Source organism: Dromiciops gliroides, chromosome 2 (assembly GCF_019393635.1).
Source record: "Dromiciops gliroides isolate mDroGli1 chromosome 2, mDroGli1.pri, whole genome shotgun sequence".
Taxonomy (NCBI): Eukaryota; Metazoa; Chordata; class Mammalia; order Microbiotheria; family Microbiotheriidae; genus Dromiciops; species Dromiciops gliroides.
Genome location: NC_057862.1, coordinates 72,034,303 through 72,060,556, shown reverse-complemented (window position 1 = coordinate 72,060,556; position 26,254 = coordinate 72,034,303). Strand labels below are relative to the sequence as shown.

General features: G+C 40.8%; 1 protein-coding gene across 3 annotated transcripts in view; it reads left to right on the top strand.

Moving 5' to 3' along the window:
• The first annotated feature begins 552 nt into the window (after positions 1-552).
• Positions 553-26,254, top strand: part of VSTM4 (V-set and transmembrane domain containing 4) — a 107,828-nt gene continuing 82,126 nt past the window's right edge. For all 3 annotated transcript variants that reach the window (XM_043985508.1, XM_043985509.1, XM_043985506.1), the window contains exons 1-2: positions 553-698; positions 16,042-16,440. In XM_043985508.1, coding sequence (XP_043841443.1) covers positions 644-698; positions 16,042-16,440 — 454 coding nt within the window. In that variant the 5' untranslated portion in view covers positions 553-643. The remainder of the gene's footprint in view (positions 699-16,041; positions 16,441-26,254) is intronic.

The following is a 26,254-nucleotide window of genomic DNA, read 5'->3' as shown; positions in this document are numbered from 1 at the left end:
CGAATGAGAAGTGGATGACAGAGGGTCCTCCTCCCTCCCTTCTCCCGTTGTTCAGTGACCGTCACGAGAGAGCTTCTGTGCCCAGGAACTGCAGATCCGAAGCGATGGGCAGGTCATCTGTGTGGATCTCACTCTTACTCCGCCAGACCCAGCAGCTACCGTGGAGGATTAAATGCTCTATCCCGGCCTCACCTCCCACAAAAGTTCTAGGCAGTGACCCCCCCTCCCAACACACACACGCTCCCCCCGCTTTCCTTAGCAAACGGTTGGGTGGTGGGGAGGGAAAAGGAAACTTTCCAAATTGCTGGGAGTGCAGGAAATTGTACAGCAGGGGAAGGAGGAGGGGAGAGTGGGGAAGAGAAAAGGAGGGGAGAAAATAGGAGGAGGGGAGAAAGGTAGGGAAAGGAAGGGAAGGAAAAAGAGGAGGAGAAAGGGAGGTCAGGGACAGAAGGGAAAGAAAAGGAGGAGGGGAAAGGGAGGCCGGGGAGAGAGAAAGGAGAGGAGGCGTGCGTGGGGGGGAAAGGGGGTGGGGAGGGAGGCCAGAGGCGGCGACAGGAGGAGGGTTCGCTTCCCTCCGTCGGTCCGTCCGAGGGAGGAAGCTGCGGCGCTTCTCCTCCAGTCCCGCTGGGCAGTGGATGGGGAGATGCGGCTCCTAGCCTTGGCCCTGGCGTTCCTGGCGGCTCGGGCTCCGGTCCCGGGTAAGCAGGGCAGGGACAGGGGCAGCGGACTGGGGGCGGCGCGGCGGCGGCGGGGCAGCCGACCCAGAGCGGACGCAACTTGCTGGAGTAACTTTGGCAGCGGGGGCTCCAGGCTCTGCCCCAAGCGGCTCCCGGGCGCCTCTTTGCCGGGAGCTGGAGGGCTTGCAGTTGTTAGGGAGTGGGGGGGGGGGGGGATAGCAGCTGGGAGCTTCTTTTCCTGGTCAGAGGACGGGAGGGCGTCTCTGCAAGTCCCAGGACTTTGTCCCGGGGCCGGTGGGAAGTTGTGTTGTCAGGCACTGCTTTGGATTTCAAGTCTTTCCTCCCTTCTTTCCTTTGCTCCCCAAAATGACCCTATTAAGGGAGAGGAATAGACCCCCTACCCCATCTCTCCCAGCCTTCAGTCCTTCCGCCTTCCACTCCCTGACTGCTGAACCGAGAGAATGCCCCCCGCTTCCAAGTCGATCGGGGAGATGAGTTGGGGGACAAGGTGATGCCCAACTCTCTCTGTCTCCCTCAAATCATAAGGCAGGTTGGCCGCACTTCCCTGGGCTCCAGGGCAATCAGGATAGCGGACCACTCCTCTGTGCATTACAAGACTTAACAAGAGGAGCCCCAGCCAGCCTCCTGCTGAGATCCCAAACCCATCATCCAGAGGACGGCAGGCGCCTGCCCGGTGGGAGAGCACTGCACCCATCCACCCCCCACCCTCCCGAGTGGGCCCAGGGCGCCTGCCCGTGCTCCCCATGTGATGTTTTCTCAGCACTTTTCCTTTGATGCCCCAAACACAGACCCATGCCTCGGCCCAGGAGCCCCTTGTAATCTGAGCTTTGGACTATTAATTTTTTTTTTCTTCCCTCATTTCTTTCCCTTGGCTCCCTTGCTGCCTCATTCTCTTCTTGTTTTGAGGCGGCTGTGAGTGAGTGAATGCACTTTCTATTTGGAGAAGCTGTCATGAAGCTGGCTTCCAAGCTGGCTGGCTCTCCTGGTGAAACAACAGAAAGGAAAAGTTTGTTTATTGGAGGCATTTAAGACAAGAGACTGAGAGAGTCTGGTGACTGTTTAAAGGGACACACAAGGGCCAGCCGCAGATATCCTCATGAGCTACAGAGGATTTGTTTTGAAAGATTATTTTGTAACTTTCTGCAGACCCACGCTCGGTTGCCTGAAGGGAACACTGAAAGTGGGTTTGGTCCAGACCTTGTAGTATCCTCACTTATCTCTGCCCTCGTCTGTCATCCTCTCCCTCTGGACTCCTGTGCTTCTTTCCTTGGAACTTTTTGTCTTTCGGACAGAAAGCGAAGGTGCTATTTTGCTCCGGTTTGCTAGTGTGTCCGTATATTTACTGCTTTTCCTAGTCTCTAGATCTTTGCTTTTGTTTGCAATATAGAGGGAAGAAGGGGAGAGGAAAAGGGAAGAAAAGAAAGGAAAGGAGAGGAGAGGAAAGGAAACGAAAGGAAAGGAGAAAGGGAAGTGCAAAAGAAGAGAGAATTAGTCAACATTAAGTGTTTTCTATGTATCAAGCACTGTGCTAAGCGCTGGGTACAAAGAAAGGCAAAAAGAGCATTATGGGTCTCAAGGAGCTCACATTCTTTTTTTGGGGGGGGGGGAGGCAATGGGGGTTAAGTGACTTGCCCAGGGTCACACAGCTAGTAAGTGTCACGTGTCTGAGGTCGGGTTTGAACTCAGCTCCTCCTGAATCCAGGACCAGTGCTTTAACCACTGTGCCACCTAGATGCCCCAAGGAGCTCACATTCTAATGGATGAGAGAACATGTAAATGCCTTTGCACATACATACATATTTCAGGCAGGCATATATTGGTACATACATACTCATACTTGTATGTGCATGTACATTCATGGGTGTATTTGTGAATATGTATATATACATATACATGCATATGTGTGTATATCTCTTCTACTAGTGTCTTTTCTCTGAGTTATAATAGAGACATATATGATAATTTCATATATGCTATATGATACATACATATACGATAATTTCAGAGCCAAGGCAGTAGTGAAGAAAAGTCACATTGCTTTCCTAAAGCACAGGTCTGATTCTTTCACCGCTATACACATTGATCTCCAATAGCTCCCTATTAGCTCTAGGATCAAATGTAAAATTTCTCTGAGATTATCATATATACTACATGTGATATATGATACATATGATAATATATGAGATTATCTTCCCTCCTTCACTAGTGTCTTCTCTTTGCGATTGTTATATATATATATATATATATATATATATATATGTATATGAATTCTGGGTCTCAAGGAGCTCACATATATATATATATATATACACACACACGCGAGCACACACACACACACACACACACACACACACATATATATATATATGATGTTTTGATCATCTCAGAGAAAAGTCAGTAGGTGGGAAGGGGCAGATAAGGCCTCCTGCAGAAGGTAGGATTGGAGCTGAGTGCTGGAGGCCAGAGAAGGCAGGAGGTAGAGGTTATGGGGCAGGGTATTCCAGGCATGGGGGACTGCCAGTGAAAATAGGGGAAGTCAGGAGACTGAGTGTCTCATTAAAGAAACAGCAAGGAGACCCAGTGTCATCAGATCCTTGAGTATGTGGAGGGGAGAAAAGAGTAAGAGGACTGGAAAGGTAGGAAGGGGTCAGCTTGTTAAGGACTTTGATAGCCAAGCAGGGAATTTTATATTTGATACTTGGAGGTAATAGGGAGCAATGGGAGATTATTGTGTAGAGTGGTGCCATGATTAGACTTGTGCTTTGGGAAAATCACTCTGGATGTTGAGTAGAAGATGAACTAGAATGGGAAGGGATTTGAGGCAGGGAATCCATCCATTAGCTTATTGAAATAGCCCAGGCAGAAGGTGATGATAACTTGTACCATAGTGGTGGCTGTGTGAGTGGAAAGAAAGGGACATATGTGAGGGATGTTGTGAAGGTAGAAATGGCAAAACCTGGCAACAGATTGACTATGTAAGTGAATGTAAGTGTGGAGTCAGGAAGGAAGGAAGGAGGGAGGTAAAGAGGGAAGGAATGAAGGAAGGAAGGAAAGAAAGGAATGAGTGAAGGAAAGAAAGAAGAGAGGGAGGAAGGAAGAGAGGAATGAGTGAAGGAAGGAAAGAAGAAAGGAACAAAGGGGTGAAGAAGGAAATGAGAAAGGGAAGGAAGGAAAGGAAGGAAGGAGGAGATAGAGAAAAGAGAGAAAAAAAGTTTTTAAAATATCTTATTAAAACAATAGAAAGTGGTGAAACTATTCCTATTTAACAATTCCAAGGTCTAAAAATTCATCTGGTCAGCTGCCCACTTTGGAGAGCTGTCTCAGGAAGCTGTGCCCAAGGTGGCCTAGTTCTTTTAGTGATGGGAGGGAACACAAGGAAGGGAATGAATTAAGCACTGTGTACCAAGCATTGTTCTAAGCGCTGCATGTACACATAGGAAATGGAGACAGTCCCTGTTTTCAAGAAGCTCCCATTCTAGTTTCAGGTGACAGCATATAAGGGAGGGCTCATATTTATGTTCAATTTATGGCAGATGAGAAGGCCATGTCATACCGAAGCAGGAAAAGTAGCAGGGCAGATGGCAAGGCCCAGAGGATGTTGGGGAGTAATGACAAGGTAGATGGTCCCCTATCAAGTGGGTCCAAGATTTAGAGCAGACCAAGACCCCTCTGGGATATGGGATATCTCAAGTAAAGGTAGAGACCTGGGTATCAGCAACCAACTGGCAAGGGGCGTCCTGTCTCTGGTGGGAAGTGGGTGGCGGGATAATTACATTTGGCTGGGGAAGTGATAAATCAATAGCTGGTGGCAGAAGGTATGAATATCTGAACTTATTTGTTATGAATTTAGATTTATTCTTTAGTTCTTTGAGATCTCTAGGTATATTGAAATGTTCAAAAGATGTGAACAAAGTGTTTATTTATAAGGTGAAAATAATCCTGAATAAACTCAATAACTTCTCTATGCAATGTCTTTTATTTTGGTTATGAAACTCTAAAAGGTAGCAGTCTTGCTATTGTCTGGCTTTCCATCAGCTATATCACTTTGTTCCAAAATACCCTGGCACGGATGCCACTGCTGAAATGTAGCTACCTCTGGGGTTTAGGTAAAGAGCCAACTAGAACACAGCCTGAGAAGAGGAGATATGGACTGAAATACTTGAAGGAATTCATTACCTTGGGTAAAAGCACACTGGGTGATAACATATTTCGTTACAAATGGAAACCCAGAGAGATTGTGCATCTGGGGAGGGAGAGAGGACGGCGTGAGATTTGTGGAGGAGAAGCCAGAGAGTTGGCCCTTACCGAACTTAATGGAATGCAGTTTACAACATTTCTCCAATAACTTCATACTCCAGAGTGGCTGAATTCAAACAGGTGTTGGGGAAAGAAGTCTATCCAAAAGTAAAGTTGAATTCATCCAGGAAAACATTTATTAAGCACCTATTATATACAAGGCAAAATGTTATGAAGATGCAAAGTGAGAATGAACTCAATTTATTGTTCATTTATGCACCTGTGAATAAAGTGGATTGTCACCCATTAATGAAGCAAAGCCCTTTGTTAGCTTCCCCGGGGGGTGGAGGGAAGGGAGGAGGGGGAGGAGAGAAAATACTTTCCAATCCACCCTGTGTCAGTAAATAAAGTGGTTCACTACCTAGTTGCTTCACTTCCATGTTCTTTTGGCCGTGGATAAAGTCCAAACACAGGATGAAGTCCAGACTCCTTAGTCTATTATTCAAAACTGTCCTTGATCTGACCCATACTTACCTTTCCAATCTGATCTTCGAGCGCACAAAACTACTACTCTTCTGCACAAACTCTGGCCAAACTGATATAACCGGCTCCCTGAACATGCTTTTCTTTGTCTTTTTGAGCTCATGCTGTTCCCTTTGGGTAGAACTGTCCACTACCCTTCATATAAACCCTGTCCCTCCTTCCAAAAGTCTTCTCAGACATCCCCTTCCTTGGACTCTTCCAGAATGGGATTCCTTGAATTGTTCACTATCCTCATGTGTCCACATCTTCAGAGACTGAAGTATTCCTTGTCCTCCAGCCATACAATACCAGATGAATATTCATATTCAAAACATGAGCCTTTGTTTCTTTCAAAGTTTGAGGTTATTAAAAGAATTTGTCAATTTCCCAAAGACAATCTGACTCGCTGTCCTCCTCCTGTTTAATTCTGAACAAGACTCATTGTCCACTTGAGGTGTCTGTCTAAGAGCTCTCTGCATAAGGGTAGGAATGAGATCTAGGATTATTACACTGGCATGCCATGAGACACCTGCTACTAAGGCAGGTCACTACTTGATTTGCAGTTAACAATTTTAGAGTTACCTAGAGCACTGAGAAGTTAGTGACTTGGTCAAGGTTTCTCATGCATACACATACATAAGTATACACATGCATACACAAGACATATATGTATATGTGTGTATATGCACACATACACAGTGTCAGAGGCAGTACGAGCTCTTCTTGGCTTCAAAACAAGCTTTCTACTCTGCCATACAGAGAGAGGGGGGGGGAGGAAGAGAGAGAGATAAGTAGAGAGAGCTAGATAGGGAGAGATATATAGACATAGGGAGAGATGGAAAGATAGGGAGAGAAAGACAAATAGAAAGATGGATAAATATATAGGGAGAGATAGCGATAGATAAAGGGATAAATTGAGATAGATGATAGAGAAAGATGATAGATAGATAGATAGATAGATAGATAGATAGATAGATAGATAGATAGATAGATAGATAGATAGATAGATAGATAGATAGATGAAATTGAGAGATAACTGATGGATAATCCCTGTGTGCCACTGGTGTCCTTAAGTTATGAAGAGAAAGTGAGAGAAGCCTCTAGCACATTGGTTAGATCTCCTGTGTGCCTGACAAATAGTAGGTATTTAAGAAATGTTTATGAACTGACTGACTGAATTATGGGAAGATATAGACATGGGTCAAACAGGATGGACAAATATGAACAGGCTGTAACACTAACAAGGTCACAGGTCCAGTAGATCAGTGCTTCTTAGATTTTTTTCCACTTTCAACCCTTTTTTGCCTGACAAATTTTTGTGACCCCAGGTACATAGGTTTATAAAATAGGTACACATAATCACATAATCTTTTACTGTTGCCAAGTTTTTCATGACTCCCACATTCAGTTACATGACCCCATATGGGGTCAAGACCCACAGTTCAAGAAGCTAGGCAGTACAGGACTAGAGCTGGTATTCTGTGTTCCTAACCAGATTATAATATCCCTCAAGGCCAAGGACCATTTCTTAAACCTCTTTAGATCTACCACAGGGCACTGCACACAGTAGAGGCAGGTAATCAGTGGTTGAATTCCTGGACTTGGAGGGAGACAAGAAGATGAGTTCAAATCCTACTTCAGACACTTAAGAGCTATGTGACCCTGGGCAAGTATCTCAACCTCCCTCAACCTCAATTTCCTCATCTGTGAAAGTGGGGATAATAATAGCACTTATTTAACAGGATTGCTTGAGTATCACATAGGATAATACAGGGTGTCCCAAAAGACTTAGTGTTATTTTAAGCTACTGATACTCTGGGGATAACTTGCATATGAAAATCACTTTGCAAACCTTAAAGTGTATATCAGTGCTAGAAAGAGGAGGAGAAGGGATAGGAAGAGGGGGAGCAGGAGGAGGAGGAGGAAAAGAAGGAGGAGGAAGAAAAGAAGGAGGAGGAAGAGAATGGTTCAAAAATATTCACTGCTACCCTTAATGAGTCTGGAAGAGGAAAGCACAGAATCAAAGGGAGTTCAGTTACATTGGTGATAACTCAGTTTCTTACCTACCCGCTGCTAGCCACCTTCCTCTGCCTCTCATTGTAGAAGGCTGTGTGGTAAGACTGATGCTTGAGTATTTTTTCAAAGTTATTTCAAGGTTGACATGAAGCCAGGAATATGACTATAAGAGAAGTCAAGCCATTCTCAGGAGCAACTGGGCATTGGTCAAGTTGTGTTAGAGAAATGAAAGGAGTTTCTTCTTCTGTTACAGTTAATAGGAATATTAGAGGCAAAGGAGAAAAGCAGAACTGAATATCCCTTTCAGGAACCAGAAATAGTGTTTGCTGATTTTTGAGGTATAAATGCTCACAATGAGAATTTAAGGGGCCAGATGATATGAGCATTGTACCACAGGGTATCTAGGTGCCCTGTGAGTATGGATCATAGAAATAAAACTGCCAAGGGTCTCAGAGGCCATCTGGTTCCTTATTTTACAAATGAGGAAACTGAGGCTAAGGAGGTTGTATCACTTTGAAGGTCACTCACATAGTGCCATAGGTAGGATTTGAATTCAGGATCTCTGACTCAAGAGCCAAGGCTATCTTCACTACACCATCAATCCTTGTCCACACAGTATGTTCCAGTTTGGCCTTTATAACACCAAACAATAGAGTTATCTTACTGATCTGATACTCCCTATTCACACATCTAGTATGGTTATTCAGGAACCAGAATCCTTGTACTCAAGATTTTAGCTTATATTTTTTAACACTTATCTGTTCTGATTATTATGAGATGCTCCTACCAGATTGTTCTACTTGGCTTCTCTCTCCATTCTTTGTAAAGTGGCAAGAATAATCTTCTTTATCCATTGATTTGGTCAGGTTACTTCTTTGCTCAAAAGTGTTTACTGCCTCCCTATTGCCAAGTGAGTCAAGTTCACACTTCTTATCCAAGCATTCAAGGGCTTCCACAATCTAGGACCACTCAGATTTTCCATTTTGATCTGACATTTGCCTTTCAATGTCCTCCTCACACCAGTCAACAATGAGTACTCTGGATCTCTTGAATTCATTCTGGGTTTTCTTGACTGTAATCCCTTCTGGAGACTCTTCCCTTTGGAAGAAAAAAAAAATCTTTCCTTCCTCTCTTCACCGGTTAAATTCCTGTCCCATTCTTAACCTGGGGTGCATGAACTTAAAAAAGGTTTTTTGATAATTGTATTTCAATATTTTTGCATTCTTTTATAAGCTTATATATTTTTATTATATATAATTTAAAACATTAACAGTTAACATAATAATAGCTACATTACTTACCCTACTGACAGAAAAAGAGTTTTTAACTCCTTCTGGTACCTCTTCTAGGAAGCCCTGCCTGATTTCTGTAGGAGCTAACAACCTATGAGAGACTACCTGGTACAGTGAAAAGTGTTTTTCAATTTAGGGGAAGGGGGGCCTGGGTTCAAATCCCAACTCTTCCACATAATACTTATATGACCTTGCATAAATCATTTACCCCCCCAGGACCTCCATTCCCTCAACTTTAAAAGGAATGGTTGCATGAAATAACCTCTAAGGTCCCCCCTCACTCTAAATCTATCATCCAATGAGATTTTGCCCTTCAGGCCTCATATAATTTTTAAAATGTGCACTTCCGTGATGCACCTATGTATTATTGTATAAAATAATTATCTATGGGTTTGTTTGATTCCTTCTATTAGACTGCAAAGTCCATGAAATAAGATGTCAAGAATCTTACCCAAGTTTTTTCTCCATCAACATTTGCCATATTAGACACCGTAAATGATTAACAAATGAATGGAACGGGACAGTTACAAACATTTTGAGAGTAGACATGAATACTTAAGTAGGTTAAAGATTTTTTTCTGATAATTATATGTATTCCTTTAATGAGGGAACTGGAAACTGGGATGATCAGTTGGAGAAATAGAGACTTAATTATGGAAACACTAGTCATAGTTCTAATCGCTCCCGTTTATTTAGGGCTTTATCATTTGCAAAGCACTTTTTTCATAATTTCATCTGGTAGGTGACACCACTATTATTATTTCCACTTTACAGATGGTAAACTGAGGCTCAGACAGTTTAAAGCGATTTGCTCACATGCATGTGGCTAGTAAATGGCATCTTTAGAAGTCAAATACAAGCTTTTTAAAAAATGGTTTTATTGGTTTTTTCCTTTTCCTCCCTTACCCATGTTATTGTCATTTTTTTCCCTCTATCCTCAGAAGCCTCTCGAATAAGGAAGAAAAGCAATTAAACCAAACAAATGAGCATACTCATCATGTCTGACAGAACATGTAGCATTCTGTCCCTGTAGTCCACCACCTCTCTCCCAAGAGGAAGGAAGTAAACCCAAGCTTTTTTACAACAATCAATCACTCTTTCTACTGCAATGGACTTTTCTTTTTTTGTATTGCTGCAATAGAGTGATAAAGCTATTTCTTACAGGATTATTCCTCATCAGTTCTTTCTGCACCTGTTCACCTGAGCTGTGATGCTCTTAGAGACCCTATCAATGCAGGAATTTTGCTGGCCTCTGAGAATTGAATCTGGTTTCCTTGGAGGGACAGAGAATCTTTGGCTCTTTTCCCTCATACTTCAGTCACTATAAATAATCTTGCTTTTCATGCAGTGTTAATGGGAAGAGGCTGGTGAGCAGCATTTGGGCTGTCCTATCATCCCAGCCATATTGTTTTAATTTCCTGTCTTTTCCCGCTCTCCCTATCTCCAGCAGGGAGCCCTTTATGGGGTGACTTAAAATCCTGGAAACCAGCTGCTGCTTCTCTGTGAGATTTTCCAATGGCTAAAGTCCTGGGGAGGTTGTAGAAATAGGAAACGAGACCACAGGGCAAGGTCTGAGAGTCACTCACCAGGTAACTCCTGGAACATGTGCAGAGCTCTGACTTTTAAGGTGCACAAAACCAAACAGACATCACCGTGTCCCAATATTCTGCCAATAGGACAAACTACAGTACCTCAGGGGGTCTAGGGTGATCTAACTGATTTTGGTATTTGGCCTAGGGTTGCATACTGTGAACCATTCACGCCTGCCTTGGCTTGGACAACACTTGTCCATGTGCTTCCTAAGTTTGCCCTGGGGGTCCAAGCAATGTATTAGGGGACTTCCTTGTCTTCTCTTAATAACACAAGGATATTGATAAGCCACATGATCTGCCCACAGATTACTCCTTACTTTCCCTAGTGATCAGACTCTTTTTCAATCATATATTTCAACCCATGAAATATACTCATATTGGTCTAGTGGTAGTTTGCCCCTAAATGTAGACTATCCCCTAAAAGACTATATATATATATATACACACATATATATACACATATATATACACACACACACATACACATACACATGCATGCATGCATATATGCATATATATACATATGTGTGTATACACACACACATTTTCTCTTGGACAATAGTCTATATTTAGGAGCACATATAACATAATACATGAATGCGTGTATAATATATGCACACACAATATATTTTTATATGTCCATGTGTATAATATATGCATATATAATCCCTAAGGAGTTACCTCACATATAAAAAGCGACATTTGGACTCAATGGTCTCTGAGCTTCCTTCCAGCTGTATATCTGTGGTCTCAGACAGTTAATTTCCCTGGTTCAACTACTTCCTTTTCCTCTCTACTATTTATCGCTCCATATCTCTCTATCTGTATTCATCTATCACCTATCTATCTGTTGGCATATACTGAGCAATAATGTAATTATAGGCCAAACCCAAGATCTATTCAAACCAGATTTGGGAATAAAATGCAGCCTATATTTGAAACAATGTGTGTTTAACACAATATTGGGCACATTCGTTCTTTCATCAAGGATTTTTTTTCTGAGTAATATATGCAGAGCAATAACCCCAGGCTTTGGGATTAGAAAAAAATAATGACTTTTCCTGCCCTCCGAGAGCTTGATATACTGATAGATGATAGATTATATGTATATGTATATGCAAATGTATATGTATGTGTATAGGTCTATATACACACATGCATATACACATATATACATATATATTTGATAAATAGATACATGCATGCATGGATGGATGGATGGATAGATTTTTTTTTTTTTTGCGGGGCAATGGGGGTTAAGTGACTTGCCCAGGGTCACACAGCTAGTAAGTGTCAAGTGTCTGAGGCCGGATTTGAACTCAGGTACTCCTGAATCCAGGGCCGGTGCTTTCTCAACTGAGCCACCTAGCCACCCCCAGGATGGATAGATTTTAAAAATAAGTCTCATTTTATAAGGCAGCCTATATTCAGAGCTCTCTTGTAGGGGACTTAAACTAAGTGTTTATTTTAATCTGTAATGCAATGTAGGGTGGGACAGGTACTATAAGAGAGATAGAGGGGCAGCTAGGTGGTGCAGTGGATAGAGCACCGGCCTTGGAGTCAGGAGTACCTGAGTTCAAATCTGGCCTCAGACACTTAACACTTACTAGCTGTGTGACCCTGGGCAAGTCACTTAACCCCAATTGCCTCACTAAAAGAGAGAGAGAGAGAGAGAGAGAGAGAGAGAGAGAGAGAGAGAGAGAGAGAGAGAGAGAGAGAGAGAGAGAGAGAGAGTAAGAGCAGAATTAAAGAGAAGGGCATGATGGAACACAGTATTATATTGGTCAAGGGAAAAGTGACTTTCAGGAAGGAAAGGCTAGACTCTAGTCCTACAGAGAGGTCAAGAAAGGTGAGGACTGAAGCTAGGTTGAGGTTACTGGTGACCTGGAGACGTTTGTTTTAGGATGATGGTAGTGGGCAAAAGTCTTAGAAAGAAATGAGGACTGAATAAGTGATGAAGGAGTAGAGGCATGAACATTAGTGCATGAAAATTATCTTGATAAAAAGACTGACCCAGTCAATTTGTCTGGATAGCAGCATTGTGATTCAATATCATTACTTTGGTTCCTGCCGGGTAGTTAGTCTGTAAGTGTTAATTAATCATATATAGCCCTGGGCTAGGCACTGTGAGAACCATAAGACATGGACCCTGCCCTCACACAGCCTGCAATCTAATTGATCATTAATTTTTTTCTTCTGCATTTGTATTCCATCTTTTTTTATAATGTTAGTAAAATAGCTGACTGCAATGAATGTCTCCCTTCTCCCCTCCAAACTGGCCAACAAGGTCAGAAATTGGAATGGATGATTGTTTGCTTAGAATGCTGCGGCATTGTTTTTTAAAATATGCAATAGCCAGATATAATAAAGACAACTTGACTATAAATCGTAACTTTCCAGATGTTACTGATTTTATTTAGTTATAGCAGCTGCTTTAGAGAAGACCACCCTCAGTGGCTATGGAGTCCTCTGGTAATTGAACATAAAGATCTGAAATCACAATGAGCAGGAGGAAAACTTCTAGAATCCTCCCTACTTTCCACTCCTTCCCCCCAAGGACATACACACAAAAATCTCTCCTCATCATTTTCTCTTTTTTTTCCTTCCTTTCAATTCCCATTCTATCTTAGTTCTCCATACCCTTTGCTAAAGGCAGATTGGTAGAATAGAAAGAGTGCTGGCTTTGGAGTTAGAGGACCTGAGTTCCAATCCTTGTTCTGCCCCTGTGTGCCTTAAGACAAATTAGTAAACAAGTATTTATTAAGCATCTCCTTTTTATTTTTTCAATTGGTTCCAACTTTCTGTGACCCCATTTGGGGTTTTCTTGACAAAGATAGTAAAGTGGTTTTTACATTTCGTTCTCCAGCTCACTTTACAAATGAGGAAACTGAGGCAGACAGGTTTAAGTGACTTGCCCAGGGTCACACAGCTAGTAAGTATCTGAGGCTGGATTTGAACTCAGGTTCTCCTGATTTCAGACCTTTCCCTCTATCTACTGAGCCACTTAATTGCCCAGGTGCATCTACTAGGTATTAGCAATTATTCTAAGTGCTGAAAATTTAAAGGAAGGCAAATACAAACAAAGAAACTGAACTAAACAAACCAACAAATAAACCATTTTCTGCTCTCAGGGAGCTGACAGTCTAATGGAGAAGACAACATGAAAACAACTATATACAAACAAGATATGATGTACAAAATAAATTATATATAATCAACAGAAAGAAGATGCTAGTGCTAAGGGAGATCAGGAAAGGCTTCCTGAGGAAGCCTTGCAGGGATGAGGAGGGAGAGGATTCCAGGCATGGGGGAGAAGCGGATGTGCTCAGAGGCAGATGGTGTGACAAGGAATAGCAAGGAGGCCAATGTGATTGGGTCACAGAGTACAAGGTGGTGAGTGAGTTGTAAGGAGCCTGGAAAGGTAAGAGGGGGCCTGGTTATGAAGGGTTTTAGATGCAACCATCCAAAGAATGCTCTGAGAGTTTCTTCCCACTCACAGGTTGTATCTGCCTGTGAAATGAAGATAGTCCTCCTTTACTGGGATGTAGCTCTTAGCAAATGTCAGGTTACAGTTACATTATGCTGTTCCCTGAGTTTTAGCATTGCTTGGCATTTCCCCCTTTTCTCTCCTTTTATTCTATCTATAAGAATTGATGAGGAGCAGCTAGGTGGTGCAGTGCATAGAATGCTGGCCCTGGATTCAGGAGGACCTGAGTTCAAATCTGGACTCAGACACTTGATACTTTCTAGGTGTGTGACCCTGGGCAAGTCACTTAACCCTCATTGCCCTGCCCCCCAGAAGAATTGATGAGATCAAAAAATTAGACGTATATCAAAAAAGAGAGAAGGCATGGAGGTAAGGCAAGTCAGAGGACCTCGATTCAAATCTCAAGGTGTCAATTTCCTCATTTTGATTGTCTCTGCAGACTTGAATGGGGACAATATTGCATTACTTCTTTGCTCTTCCTGTAACTGAAACCTAGCATTCCCTTCAAATATTTAAAAATTTTAGTCTGCGAAGGCATGGTCCAAGTGTATCCATTCAGGGGTTTGCAGGTAAATGTTTAACACCTGGCTCTCCAAAATATGTATGCAGGACCCATTTTAAAGTTTGATTTTCATTACTAACATTTTCCCCATCATTTTCTTAAATCTAGACAATCCACGAAATGATAAATCAAACCTCATTTGTAGTATTCGCAGATTTCTAAGTATCCATACTGAACATTTAACAATGGGTTCTCCCCAAACTAGTAGGAGCTGGGTCTGGCATACAGCTGGACCCATGAGCCCCTGGACTAGATGATTCCTAACGATTCTTCCATCTTGAAAGTATGATTTTATGAGGTGGCAAGGACACACTAATGAACACTTGATCCCTTCATCTGTTCACTACTTAGAAAATTTTAGAAAGACCTGGGTTTAAATCATAGATAAGGTACTTACTGGCAGCTGTGTGACCCTGGGCAAGTGACTTAACATCTCTGGGTTTCAGTTCCTCAAATGAAAAATGAAGTGATTGGACTTGACGACCTCTCAGATCTCTACCAGTCCTAAGACTATGATTCTATGAACTAGAAGAGAAAATTGGAAGGCCCATTTAGGGTTTTCATGGTGGTTGTTATTTCCTTTGTCTAATGCATCTGGTTTCACTTGATCCATTTCTTGTACCCACATGTTGATCATTGCTAAGGGGCCTTGGTGGAGGTTGAATGATTGGATAGGAAAGAATATCTTCTCTTCCTATTATGCCAAATGGTATTTTGGAAGCTGCACATGTCATTCTTTTTTTTTTTTCTTTGCAAGGCAGTGGGGGTTAAGTGACTTGCCCAGGGTCACACAGCTAGTAAGTGTCAAGTGTCTGAGGCTGGATTTGAACTCAGGTACTCCTGAATCCAGGGCCAGTGCTTTATCCACTGCGCCACCTAGCTGCCCCTCGCACATGTCATTCTTAAAGTCATTTACAAGTATACTTTAATGTCAGAGGTAAAAGGGAACCTTAGTGGTCACCTAGTACAACTCCCTCATTTTACAGAGAAGAAAACTGAGGTCTAAGGAGACACAAGATACTGAGAGTAATTTCCTTTTCACCATTAGGTAACAGCTGATATTGGATGTATATTTTAAAAATTCTATTTTATTCTATCTACTCTATGTGTTTTCTTTCCTTCCTTCCCTCCTTCCTTTCTTTTTCCCTTCTTTTTCTTCCTTCAATCCTTCATTAACTTCTTTCTTTCTTTCTTTCTTTCTTTCTTTCTTTCTTTCTTTCTTTCTTTCTTTCTTTCTTTCTTTCTTTCTTTCTTTCTTTCTCTCTCTCTCTCTCTCTCTCTCTCCCTTCCTTCCTTCCTTCCTTCCTTCCTTCCTTCCTTCCTTCCTTCCTTCCTTCCTTCCTTCCTTCCTTCCTTCCTTCCTTCCTTCCTTCCTTCCTTCCTTCCTTCCTCCCTCCTTCCCTCCCTTTCTTCCTTCTATCTAGCTACACACATGTATAGTATATTTCGATCTATATACTTCCTCCAGTGGAATATAATCTCTTTGTGAGCAGTAACTGTTTCCTTGTTATACTTGTATCTCAGGCACCCTTGTAAGAAGATGACATTGTATACCAAGAGCTTTGAATGAAAATGCACTAACTCCAAACAAGGGCAGGGCTGAATTCTATCATTTACTCTGTCTTTGTCTCTGCAGATGTTTGTGAAGCCCTCAATGTAACAGTCTCACCAGGACCAATTGTCCAATATGCAGAGGGAGAAAATGCAACCCTTTTTTGTCATGTTTCTCAGAAAAGAAGGAAGGACAATTTACTGGCCATTCGTTGGCTCTTTGCACTATCTCCATCACAGGAGAAGCTAATGATTAAAATGACGAGACTGAGGATGGTTCAGTACTATGGAAATTATAGTCGCAGTTTCAACCGTCAAAGACTCCGCCTCCTAGAAGAAAAGTATGGGAGACTATACAGCCTCTCTGTTTTAAACCTTCAACCAGCAGATCAAGGGAGGTACATATGCAAAGTCCACGAAGTTGGAAAGCACAGGAGTAAGTGGACCACTTGGTCAAATGGTACGGCAGCTACAGAAATCAGAGGTAAGGAAGACTCGGACCTTGTGGAGATAAATACATGGTGGGGGCAGAGCCGCATCATGGTAAAGGACGAACTGTGTCTGTGCTTTATCTACCCAATAGAACATAAGTTTCTTGAAGGCAGGAGCTATATGGTTTTGGTGTTTGTTTCTGCATTTCCTAGAACAATGCTCCACCTTAGCTGTGTCTAGAAAAGGAAAGGGTGGGTAGGGGTGGGTGGGGAGAGGAACTAAGCATAAAAATTCTACTATTGTATGTTTTATATATGCCTACATGTATGCTTGTTGCCTTCCCCAATGGAATACAAACTCCTTGAGGGCAGGAATTGTTTTGTTTTGTCTTTGTATCCCCAGCATGTAATATAATTCCTGGGCACATGGTACATGCTTAATAAATACTTGCTGATTTATTGATTGCTTGATTTTAGGTCCATGAACCACTTATTGAGTTAAAAGGATAATGGGGGCAATTGAGTAAAGTTCACAAAGATCCTGGATCTTTGTTATTGTTGTCAGGATGTATGTTTTTTTTTTTTTCAGTGTGGAAAATACCTCTGCTGAACAACTCACCTATACTTGGTAGTCTTGAGTAGGTAACTGACCGGGGCATTGAGAAGTTGAGTGAATTGTCCAAGGTCACACAGATAGTATATGAGAGAAATAGGACTTGATCTCAAGTCTTTCTAATATCAAAGCAGGCCTTCTGTCTACTACGCCATGTTTCTCCAAACAGAATAAAATTCAGTAAGTCAATGTGCATTTATTAAGCACCACCAATTATCCCTTCCACATTGCAGAGGTTATGAGTGCAGGCACAGTTTCCCTGCAATCTGGAAAAGTCCCATGAACTTTTTGGGCCTAGTTTTGTGTCAGAGAAGAAGTCTGAATTATTATGGTATTAAAAGATAAAATAGGTTGGTATACAATGCTATACAAATATTCTACACATTTCTGAGTTCCTAAACTTTTTCTGTGTCATCTGTTGGCATTATCATGTCATCTGTGCCTTCAGTAAAACTTCCCCTCAAAATCCCATTTAATTTCTTATGCTAGCTGCAAGGGGGAAGAGTCATGATGTGGAAGGGATAACTTTACTGTATGCCAGGCACTGTACTACAAATGGGAAAAAAGGCAATATGTAGTCTCTGCCCTCAAGGAGCTAACAATCTATATTCTGAGTCAACAATTATTTGGTAAGTTTGAGCTCTACCATACAGATTATATACATTTTTTGTTTGCTTGCTTGTTTTTTTTTTTTTTGGAGGAGAGAGGGTGTGGGTGAATAGCCCTTTGTCTTAATGATTGAGTTGGTTTGTAAATTCAAATCGATAATTGTGGAGTTTGGGGGCAGCTAGGTGACATAGTAGATCAAGCACCAGCCTTGGATTCAGGAGGACCTGACTTCAAATCCGGCCTCAGACACTTAACACTTACTAGCTGTGTGACCTGGGCAAGTCACTTAACCCTCATTGCCCCACAAAAAACAAAAAACAAAAAAAACAAAACCAGAGCAAAACAAAAACCCCCCCAAAAGCTGTAAAAAAATAATTGTGGAGTTTGGCATGGCTTTGGTTGGGATGACATCCCACTAGGAAAGGACCACTGACTTAGCAGTACAACAAGGGCTCCAGAAATGAAGTTGTAAGTAATCATCTTTGGATTTGCATTTTGACTAATGTCATTTTTATGAAATGTGGGTATCTCAGCTGGTGGCTTTGACCATTGAGAACAGCTGGGAAACAGTTTTATCCTTTAGTCAAGAACTAAAGGAGAATAACTCATAGAGAGATACCTTAGATCATCTAAGCTCAGTCCCTGAATTTTGTTAATATGGGAATAGCAGAGGATCACATGCAGTTCCTTTGCCTCAACCAAGTTATATGTAAAACGGAAATAATAATATATATATATATATATATATAAAGTATCTTAGACATCTTAGGGGAAAATGCCTCGTTAATGAGGAATAATTTCTTAATAATATACTAATATAAATATGAGATATATTTTTCTTTATTGATTAAAATTGTGTCTCAAGTTATTGGGAAATTAATGATGCTGAAAGTTACCTTGATGCCCGAGGAGAAACTGACAATCCACTTACTTTGATTCTCTCTATATAAACACAGAGGAAAAAATTCATTTTGATATAAAATTGAATAAATATACATCTTATGATGAGAAATCTTTTTTTGAGATAGAGAGTTTTTGTCAATGAAGACTCAAGTTAAAGCAGTTAAACAATTTTCCTTTTGAAATTACTAGCTGTATTGTCCTTGAGCAAGGGCTTGTATCCAATGTACAGTTGTATAATTTTTCTCCCTAAACGTAAATTCATTAAACAACTGAGTTTCAATACAAGCACATATCTTTCCACTATCAAAGATAGTAAATCATATAGCTGATTGTTATGGAAGGGAGGACTATTTCCCAGAGTCATTTGTAAAATAGTTTCCTGTTTATCTACTTTATTTATATTAAAGTATGTACTAGAGCCATATGTTGAATAGATTGGCAATGAGTTCTCTGAACAAATTAGTGTGTTCTGCATTCACTCAAAGCAATCATCCAGTCCATTGCTCCATGAGAACTTACTTTCCATGATTTGAGTTTAGGTTCACCCCAGTCAGGATAAATGCTCCAATGTGAATATAGTCTTAGGCAGTTTTTGGAATTCTAAAGATAATGGACATCTTCCCTCCACCTTTTTTTTTAGTATTTCTTTCTCATTACTTTCTCATTCTCTCCCCTACTTCTTCCCCTGCCCCCATCTCTGCCCCACCTATTCCTATAACCCTTCCCTCCATTTTTTTCACTCCTTTTTTTACCCATATTTCCTTTTGCTTTCTTTATCCTTTCCTTATCTCTTCCTCTTGACATCTTTGACTTTTTTCTAGACTCTGCTCAATGCCCTCTTCTGCAGAGGTTTCTACTTCTCCAACTGCTTGAATCTTCAGTTCTAAAGCTCCTTCCTTCTCCTTTATAAGTAGCTTTGTATTAACCTTATGTTAATACATTTGGTTTCCCCCATGTCTCATTAGTATGTAAGCTCCTCGAGGTCAGGGACTATTTTTGTCTTTTTATTTTTGTCTTCTATTCCTGGTTGTCCAGCCATATGCATATGTCCAGTCATAAAAGTTTGTGAATTGATTGTTCTGGGACTTGAAGAATGTGATTAATGTCCTTAAATTATATTCAATAGGAATTTACATAGATTGGAAGGGAGAGGTGGTGGTGGGTTTTCATAGATCTCCCAATGGCTCCCCAGTAGTGATGGTTTTCATCAGGCACTTCTGGGGGTAGACTACCAGCCATGCAAAAGATGACTTTTGCAGAGAACTGGATGGGGAGTCAAGAGACTTGGGTAGCACAGTTGTCCTAGATTATTACCTATGATTTTGGGTAAGCAATTTCCTTATTCTGGGCCTTTGTTTCTTTAAGATTTATATAATGACAGAATTAGAGAATTTCCAAGTTGAAGGGGACTTCAAAAATCATCCAAGTCCAACTACCTAAAAAAATCCCCACTACTAACACTCATTAAAAGAGGTTGACTATGGATAGAGCACTGGCCTTGGATTCAGGAGGACATGAGTTCAAATCTAGCCTCAGACACTTGACACTAGCTGTGTGACCCTGGGCAAGTCACTTAACCCCAATTGCCTCTCTCCCCCACCCCCCCAAAAAGAGGTTGACTAGCCTTTGTTGGAAGACCTTCATTAAGAGGGAGGTTGCCACTTCTTGAGGCAGCCCATTTCATTCTTGTACAATTCTAATTGTGAGGAAGTTTCTCCTGACCTCAAGCCAAAATTTGCCTCTTTGGGACTTCCACCCATTGTTCCTGGTTCTGCCCTGTGGATCAAACAGAATAAGTCTACATGATGTTTCCAACAAGGGGGTTGGATTAAATGATTCTTTCCAGCCCTTGGTTGGTTTTACCCATTAATTTGCCAATTTTTTGCTTGGGTCATTACCTTCTTTTCATGCTAAAAGCTGGGTTTACTGTACAGGTTTGTATTTTATGAGCCCTTTAAACGTGAAGTGAGCTAAGTTAGAGTTGGTGATTTAAAAAACAAGGAATTGAAGATAAGCAGGTTTTCCCCAGCCCCCCCATTTATTAGGGGTTGGTTCAATAAGGGTCTTGTAAAGGGAATAAAAGAATGATCAACCAAAGTAAAAAGGCAGAAGCCAGTTTAGTGAGATATGGGAAATCTATGTCATGAAATATAGAGGAGATAACTCAGTAGAGTGGTTTGCAAACAGATTCCTGTTTACAGGTTTTGTGAATATATTTGTGGCTACATTAAAATGGTGTCTGTTTCCCATTGTGAAAGATGGTGTGGCATAGTAACTAGGGGACTTGGCTTTGAATCAAAAAGACCTGGGATGCAGTCCCAACTCTAACACATGCTGATTATATGACCCCATACAAGTCATTTAACCTCTTTGTACCCCAGGCAGCTCTTTAGGTTACAGATCAGGTGCTGATCTCTGTTAGTAGAGGGAATTTCCTTGTCAGGAAACTTGTATATCAATGAAATGATAGGTTGGGTCCAAAACAAAAAATAACGAAATGAATGAATAAATAAATCTAATTGTTCTTCTAAGAACTATTTCACCATTTCTTCATTATTTTCCTCTTCTCCTCCCCCCGCCTTTTTCTATCTGATGAGATGAAATTTTAGGTTTACTCTTCAGAGAAATAGCAAGGTCCAGTAAGAGCAGGCCTTGGAGCCAGAAAGATCTCAGTTCAAATTCTATTTCTGATACATACTGGCTGTGGGGCCTCAGATAAATCACTTTCCCTCTACATTTTGTAGGTAAATGCTTCCCAATATTTTTTTTTGTTTCAAGAAATGTTTTCAACAATAACTAAGGGGCAGCTAGGTGGTACAGTGGATAAAGCACAGCCCCTGAATTCAGGAGGATCTGAGTTCAAAACCTGACCTTGGACACTTAACACTTACTAGCTGTGTGACCCTGGGCAAGTCACTTAACCCTCATTGCCTGCAAAAAAAAACCCCAACCAAACAACAACAGCAAAAACTCCCAAAAACTAAAAAAATATTTTGTGAATCCACAGGGTTATATATGACTCATAATATTCTTTGTAATTATTTACTGCTTGAATCACCACATTTTATATCTCTAACTTTGATACTGATAATAAGAATAAGGATATAGGGGATGCAACATATACTATATAACTTTCAGAGCTGTAACCAGAAATTTTGGAACTTTGCACAAAAATCATGAAATGTATCCATGGCAAGCAGCATGACAAGATGCTTTCACATTGATTTTGCAACTATAAATGTAAAAGATAATACAAAAAGCAATTAAAATGAATTCAGTAGTTACTATAGAGGAATGGCTCTTAAATTGGGCTCTGTAAACAAAAAAAAATTAAATGTTTTGATATTCCATTGGTATACTTGGTTTCTTTTGTAATGCTAACTATTTTATTTTATTCATCTAAAATATTATTCTAAGAAGGGGTCTATAGACTTGAACAGATTGCCAAAAAGGTCTATGAAACAAGCAAGACTAAGAACCCCTACAAATGAGGAGTCTCTGCTGTTGAAGAAATGAACATATTAAGTGATTTCCATGGTCTTGATAATGACCTAATCACTCTCCCCTAAATTGTGACTTTGATCATTATTCTGTATTTTTGCATAAGGAAATCATTGAGTAGATAGGTATAAAATTGTCTGAGAGATCATGAATGACAGTAAAATATCAAGGGGAACATCTCTAATAGAAACTATGGTGGTCATTGTTAGGTCTGATTTCACTAGAGAATTTTAACAACGATGTGGAAAAAGGAGTAAACATGATCTGAGCATTTTCTCAGAGAATGCTATATGGGGAAATGTTAACGCAAGTGAGGACTGAAATACATAATGAGAGTGGATCCATAGAGGTAAGAAATATAAGGCAGGAAGTAACAAAATGAAATTCAGTTTGTAGAATGGCAGTGGGAAGCATTTGGGAAAAAAATAGTCTCAAGTAGACATTCAGCAGGCAACAGAAACTTTAAAAACTGTCACAGTGAAAAAGACCTAGGAGTGATCATGGATGGTAAATTATTGTGCTCCGGCAGTCAACTCCCCTACTTCCCCCACAAAAATCTATTCCATTTTGGTCTGAGTATAAATTGGCCTCATGTCCCTGAATAAGAAAGAGATCATTCCTCCTCTACAACCCTGGTGAGACCATAACTGCTCTAATGTATTCAGTTCTAGGTACCTCAGTTCCAATAAGATATGTTCGAGCTGGAGAAAAGCAGCCAAAATGGGAGGGAAATGAAAGGCGTCTTAAGAGACGGGCTTAGCACAGTTGAAGACGTAGCACTGAGCTAAATAACAAAATTATGTTGAACGATATTGGCTCTAACATTCCAGCAAAATGAAATGAGTTAAATACAGTCCTTGGGGGATGTACCTTGTTTTCCTCTGAGTGATATTGTTGCTTTCAGCCAGGCCATTTAACTTCATGGAAAAGCTCATATATCTCCAATTGGGTGGCTGGCTGGGATGACGCTACAGGTTCATGGATGCTTTTAGAAGAGCCATTAGTCTTCTGCCTTGAAGTGACCTTTTATTTCATTTAGGTGAACCTGGTTTTTTTTTTCCTTCTATAAATGAAGGTATTTTATTCACCTCATTCTAACAGAGGAATTCTTATACCTTCCTAATAGGTGGGTTGAAAGCAGTGGCCAGGAGCATTTTTGAAATAAGGAAACTGAATCGTAGGGTAAAGATTTAAATTACAGAGCTGGAAATAGAATTTTTCTCTCCTAGAGGAGAATGCGACTTGTTTCTCAATTTCTGTTTCTTTGTGGTATGTTATTTCAATAAGTTAGGGAAATCAAATGAGGGGCACTTATGGTGGCTCAGTGAATAAAGTAGCAGCCTTGGATTCAGGAGGACCTGAGTTCAAATCCAGGCTCATACACTTGACACTTACTAGATGTGTAACCCTGGGCACCCATCCAAAAAGAGTAGCATCTCTTCTACAACTTACAGTCTTAGTTGCTGGAAAATAATGAGAAGTTAAATGACTTCCACAGGATCATCCAATTAGTATTTGTTGCTGGCAGGACTAGAACCCAGGTTTTCTGGACTCTGAGCTCAGCTCTCTATCCATTACTCCATATTGCCTCTCAATCTTTGAAAGGCATAAAATACTGTGGCAAAAGAAGATAAGAGAACCAGTAAACAAGGGTGAAAATAAAGGGCATTTTAATGAAAGGATCTGGGAACACTGTGATAGAATAATTTGACTTGAGGTCAGTCTTTTTTTTTTACAGGGTGACTATTTTAGGCAGTATAGTCAGTCAATGGAAGATAGCAAGATCATAGCCTGCTATGTTAAGTGACCTTGTATATTTTGAGTAGATTCTCTGTGTGTGGGGGATTATGGGAGCAGACATGAAAATACGTACATCAATAACCACTTATTAAATGCCTCCTATGTGTCAGTCACAAAGAAAAAAGAGTGAAAATAGACCTGGCCCTATAGAAGCTTACAGATGGGCCAGGGGAGAGGGCCTGTACCTATATTTGTATATCCAAATATAAGAGCACAAGAAATTGGAGGATGATAAATTGAGATGGGCATCAGTCTGCCCCACGGGAAGGATGTCGGTGGGATCTCAAACCTATTGAACTATTGCTCGTGACAATTTTATTGGGTAGATGAAATAAAGACCGTTAAACCCATTTTACAGATGAGGAAATGGAGGTTCATAGAAATGAAGTAACTAGTTCAGTTCACAGTCCTTCAAAGCAGGTCCTCGAATTGTATCATAATGCACCATGTTTCCTAGCCTGAGCCAAACCCTAGAAAACGTAGTACAATAATGTACTGAATGCACATTTGTAATGTAGTACAAAAGTCTATGAAACCCTGGGTTTTAGTCCAGACTCTGTTATTGGCTCACTATATGGCCTCAAACCTCACCTCCCTTGTTTTAGTTTACTCATCTGTTAAATGGGAGCATTAATGCTGGTTATGACTTGGGCTTGTCTGGTTCTAACTTCATAGAAGGTACCAGGATGCAGAACTCCCCCAAGAGACCATAAAACATAGTCTTCAGGAAGCCTATGGTATAATCTGAAATTTGGGAATTTTTCTGCAAGTGGCAGAAGCAAACATGAGTTGGAACTCTATCTAATGACTTGGCATATGGGCACTTTGCCAAGGAAGCTTTGGGAAGGGCATTTAACCCTGCTGGGGCACTGGAAGGAGGCAGGTTTACTTCTGAAGGTATGGGCTTATACCATTTATTTTTCCTAGCTCCTTTATCCTATTCACAGTTCTTCTTGTTTATTCTAGACTGGGGAAGCTACAGTATATTTCCTCAGAAGGGACAACACAATTCTGTTGCTACATCCAGGTGATAAAAACAGTAATGACTGAAAACCTGAAAAAGCAAGGCATGTGGCAGAGTTTGTGTGTGTGTGTGTGTGTGTGTGTGTGTGTGTGTGTGTGTGTGTTAGAACTACTTTCAATATTGGCTACATCTTAGAATACAAAGGAACTGGAGAAATGAAAGTTTATTTAGACCAAAATATATCATTGGCTAGAATATTAAACTAGTTGAAGTGAACCTGGATTTTGTATCTTGAATCATCAACCCTTGGGGGAGCCTATGAGGGTAGCCAGACTTTTGATGTTATTGGTATGGTGAAGTACTAGTATGGAAACACCCTCTGCCAATGAGATCAACCACTCTTTTGTAATTTGTCATCCTAGATTTCTCCAAAACTCACAGAAGGGAAGTGACTTGTCCATGGTCCCAGGGTCAGTATGTGTTGGAGGAAAGACTTATGCTCAGGTCTTTCTGACTCCAAAGTCTCTCCTCCTCTACCCTGCCAGGTTGCCTCTCACTTAAGCTTTGCTTGAGTTGCTTGAAAGATCACACTCTTGCAGAGGCAACTGGGAAGTGGAGTGGGTAGAACAGCAGGCCAGTAAGTCAGGAAGACCTGAGTTCAAATCTGACCTCAGATAATTGCTACCTGTGAGACTTTAGGCAAGTCACTTAAAATCTCTGCCTGCCTCAGTTTCTTCAACTGTAAGATAGGACTAATAATACCAACTACCTCTTTGGTGGTTGTGATAAGGAAATGAGATAATATTTGCAAAGCACTTAGCACAGTGCCTGGCATTTAGTAGGTATTTAGTAAATGCTTATTTCATTCCTTCCTGACTTGGCCATTAGAACACACAGATGGCCCTGTCTGTGATAGTGGTTGCATTGGTAGAAGTGAGGAAGCACACAAGGAAGAATTATTTTAAGCAGTGCTTAAGTTACATTCTGGTCATCAATTTATTTTTATTTTTTGTGTCTGGACCCGTTGACACTTTAAACATCATGATGTATGCTTAATTAAGCAGTCAGTAAATGCTTAGTAAATCTCATTGCTAATTATCTGTTCTGTGTCTCCAGAGACAATGGAATTTAGTTAATTTCTTCCAGTGGTACTTTAAGTGACCATCCCCAGAGAGTTAACTTTGCATAGCTCAGTTGTAAAGTTCTTATGATGTTTAGGTGGTAAATATAGAGCAGACCTAAGGTAGAGGTCATTTTCATGTGGCCCTTTGGATGCTTGATTGTAAATATTTTGTTGTTTCATATTTTAGCTAAAACGATTCTCTCCTAAAGGAGAGAATGAAGCAGACCACTTGCATGTTTTCAAGCCAAAATAAAAACTTAATTGGTTAATATAGTTTGCATGTTGTAGGAATGAAATACTAGTTCATAGAGAGAGACACCACAAATTGCTTTTATTGCTACCACTTTGGGGGAC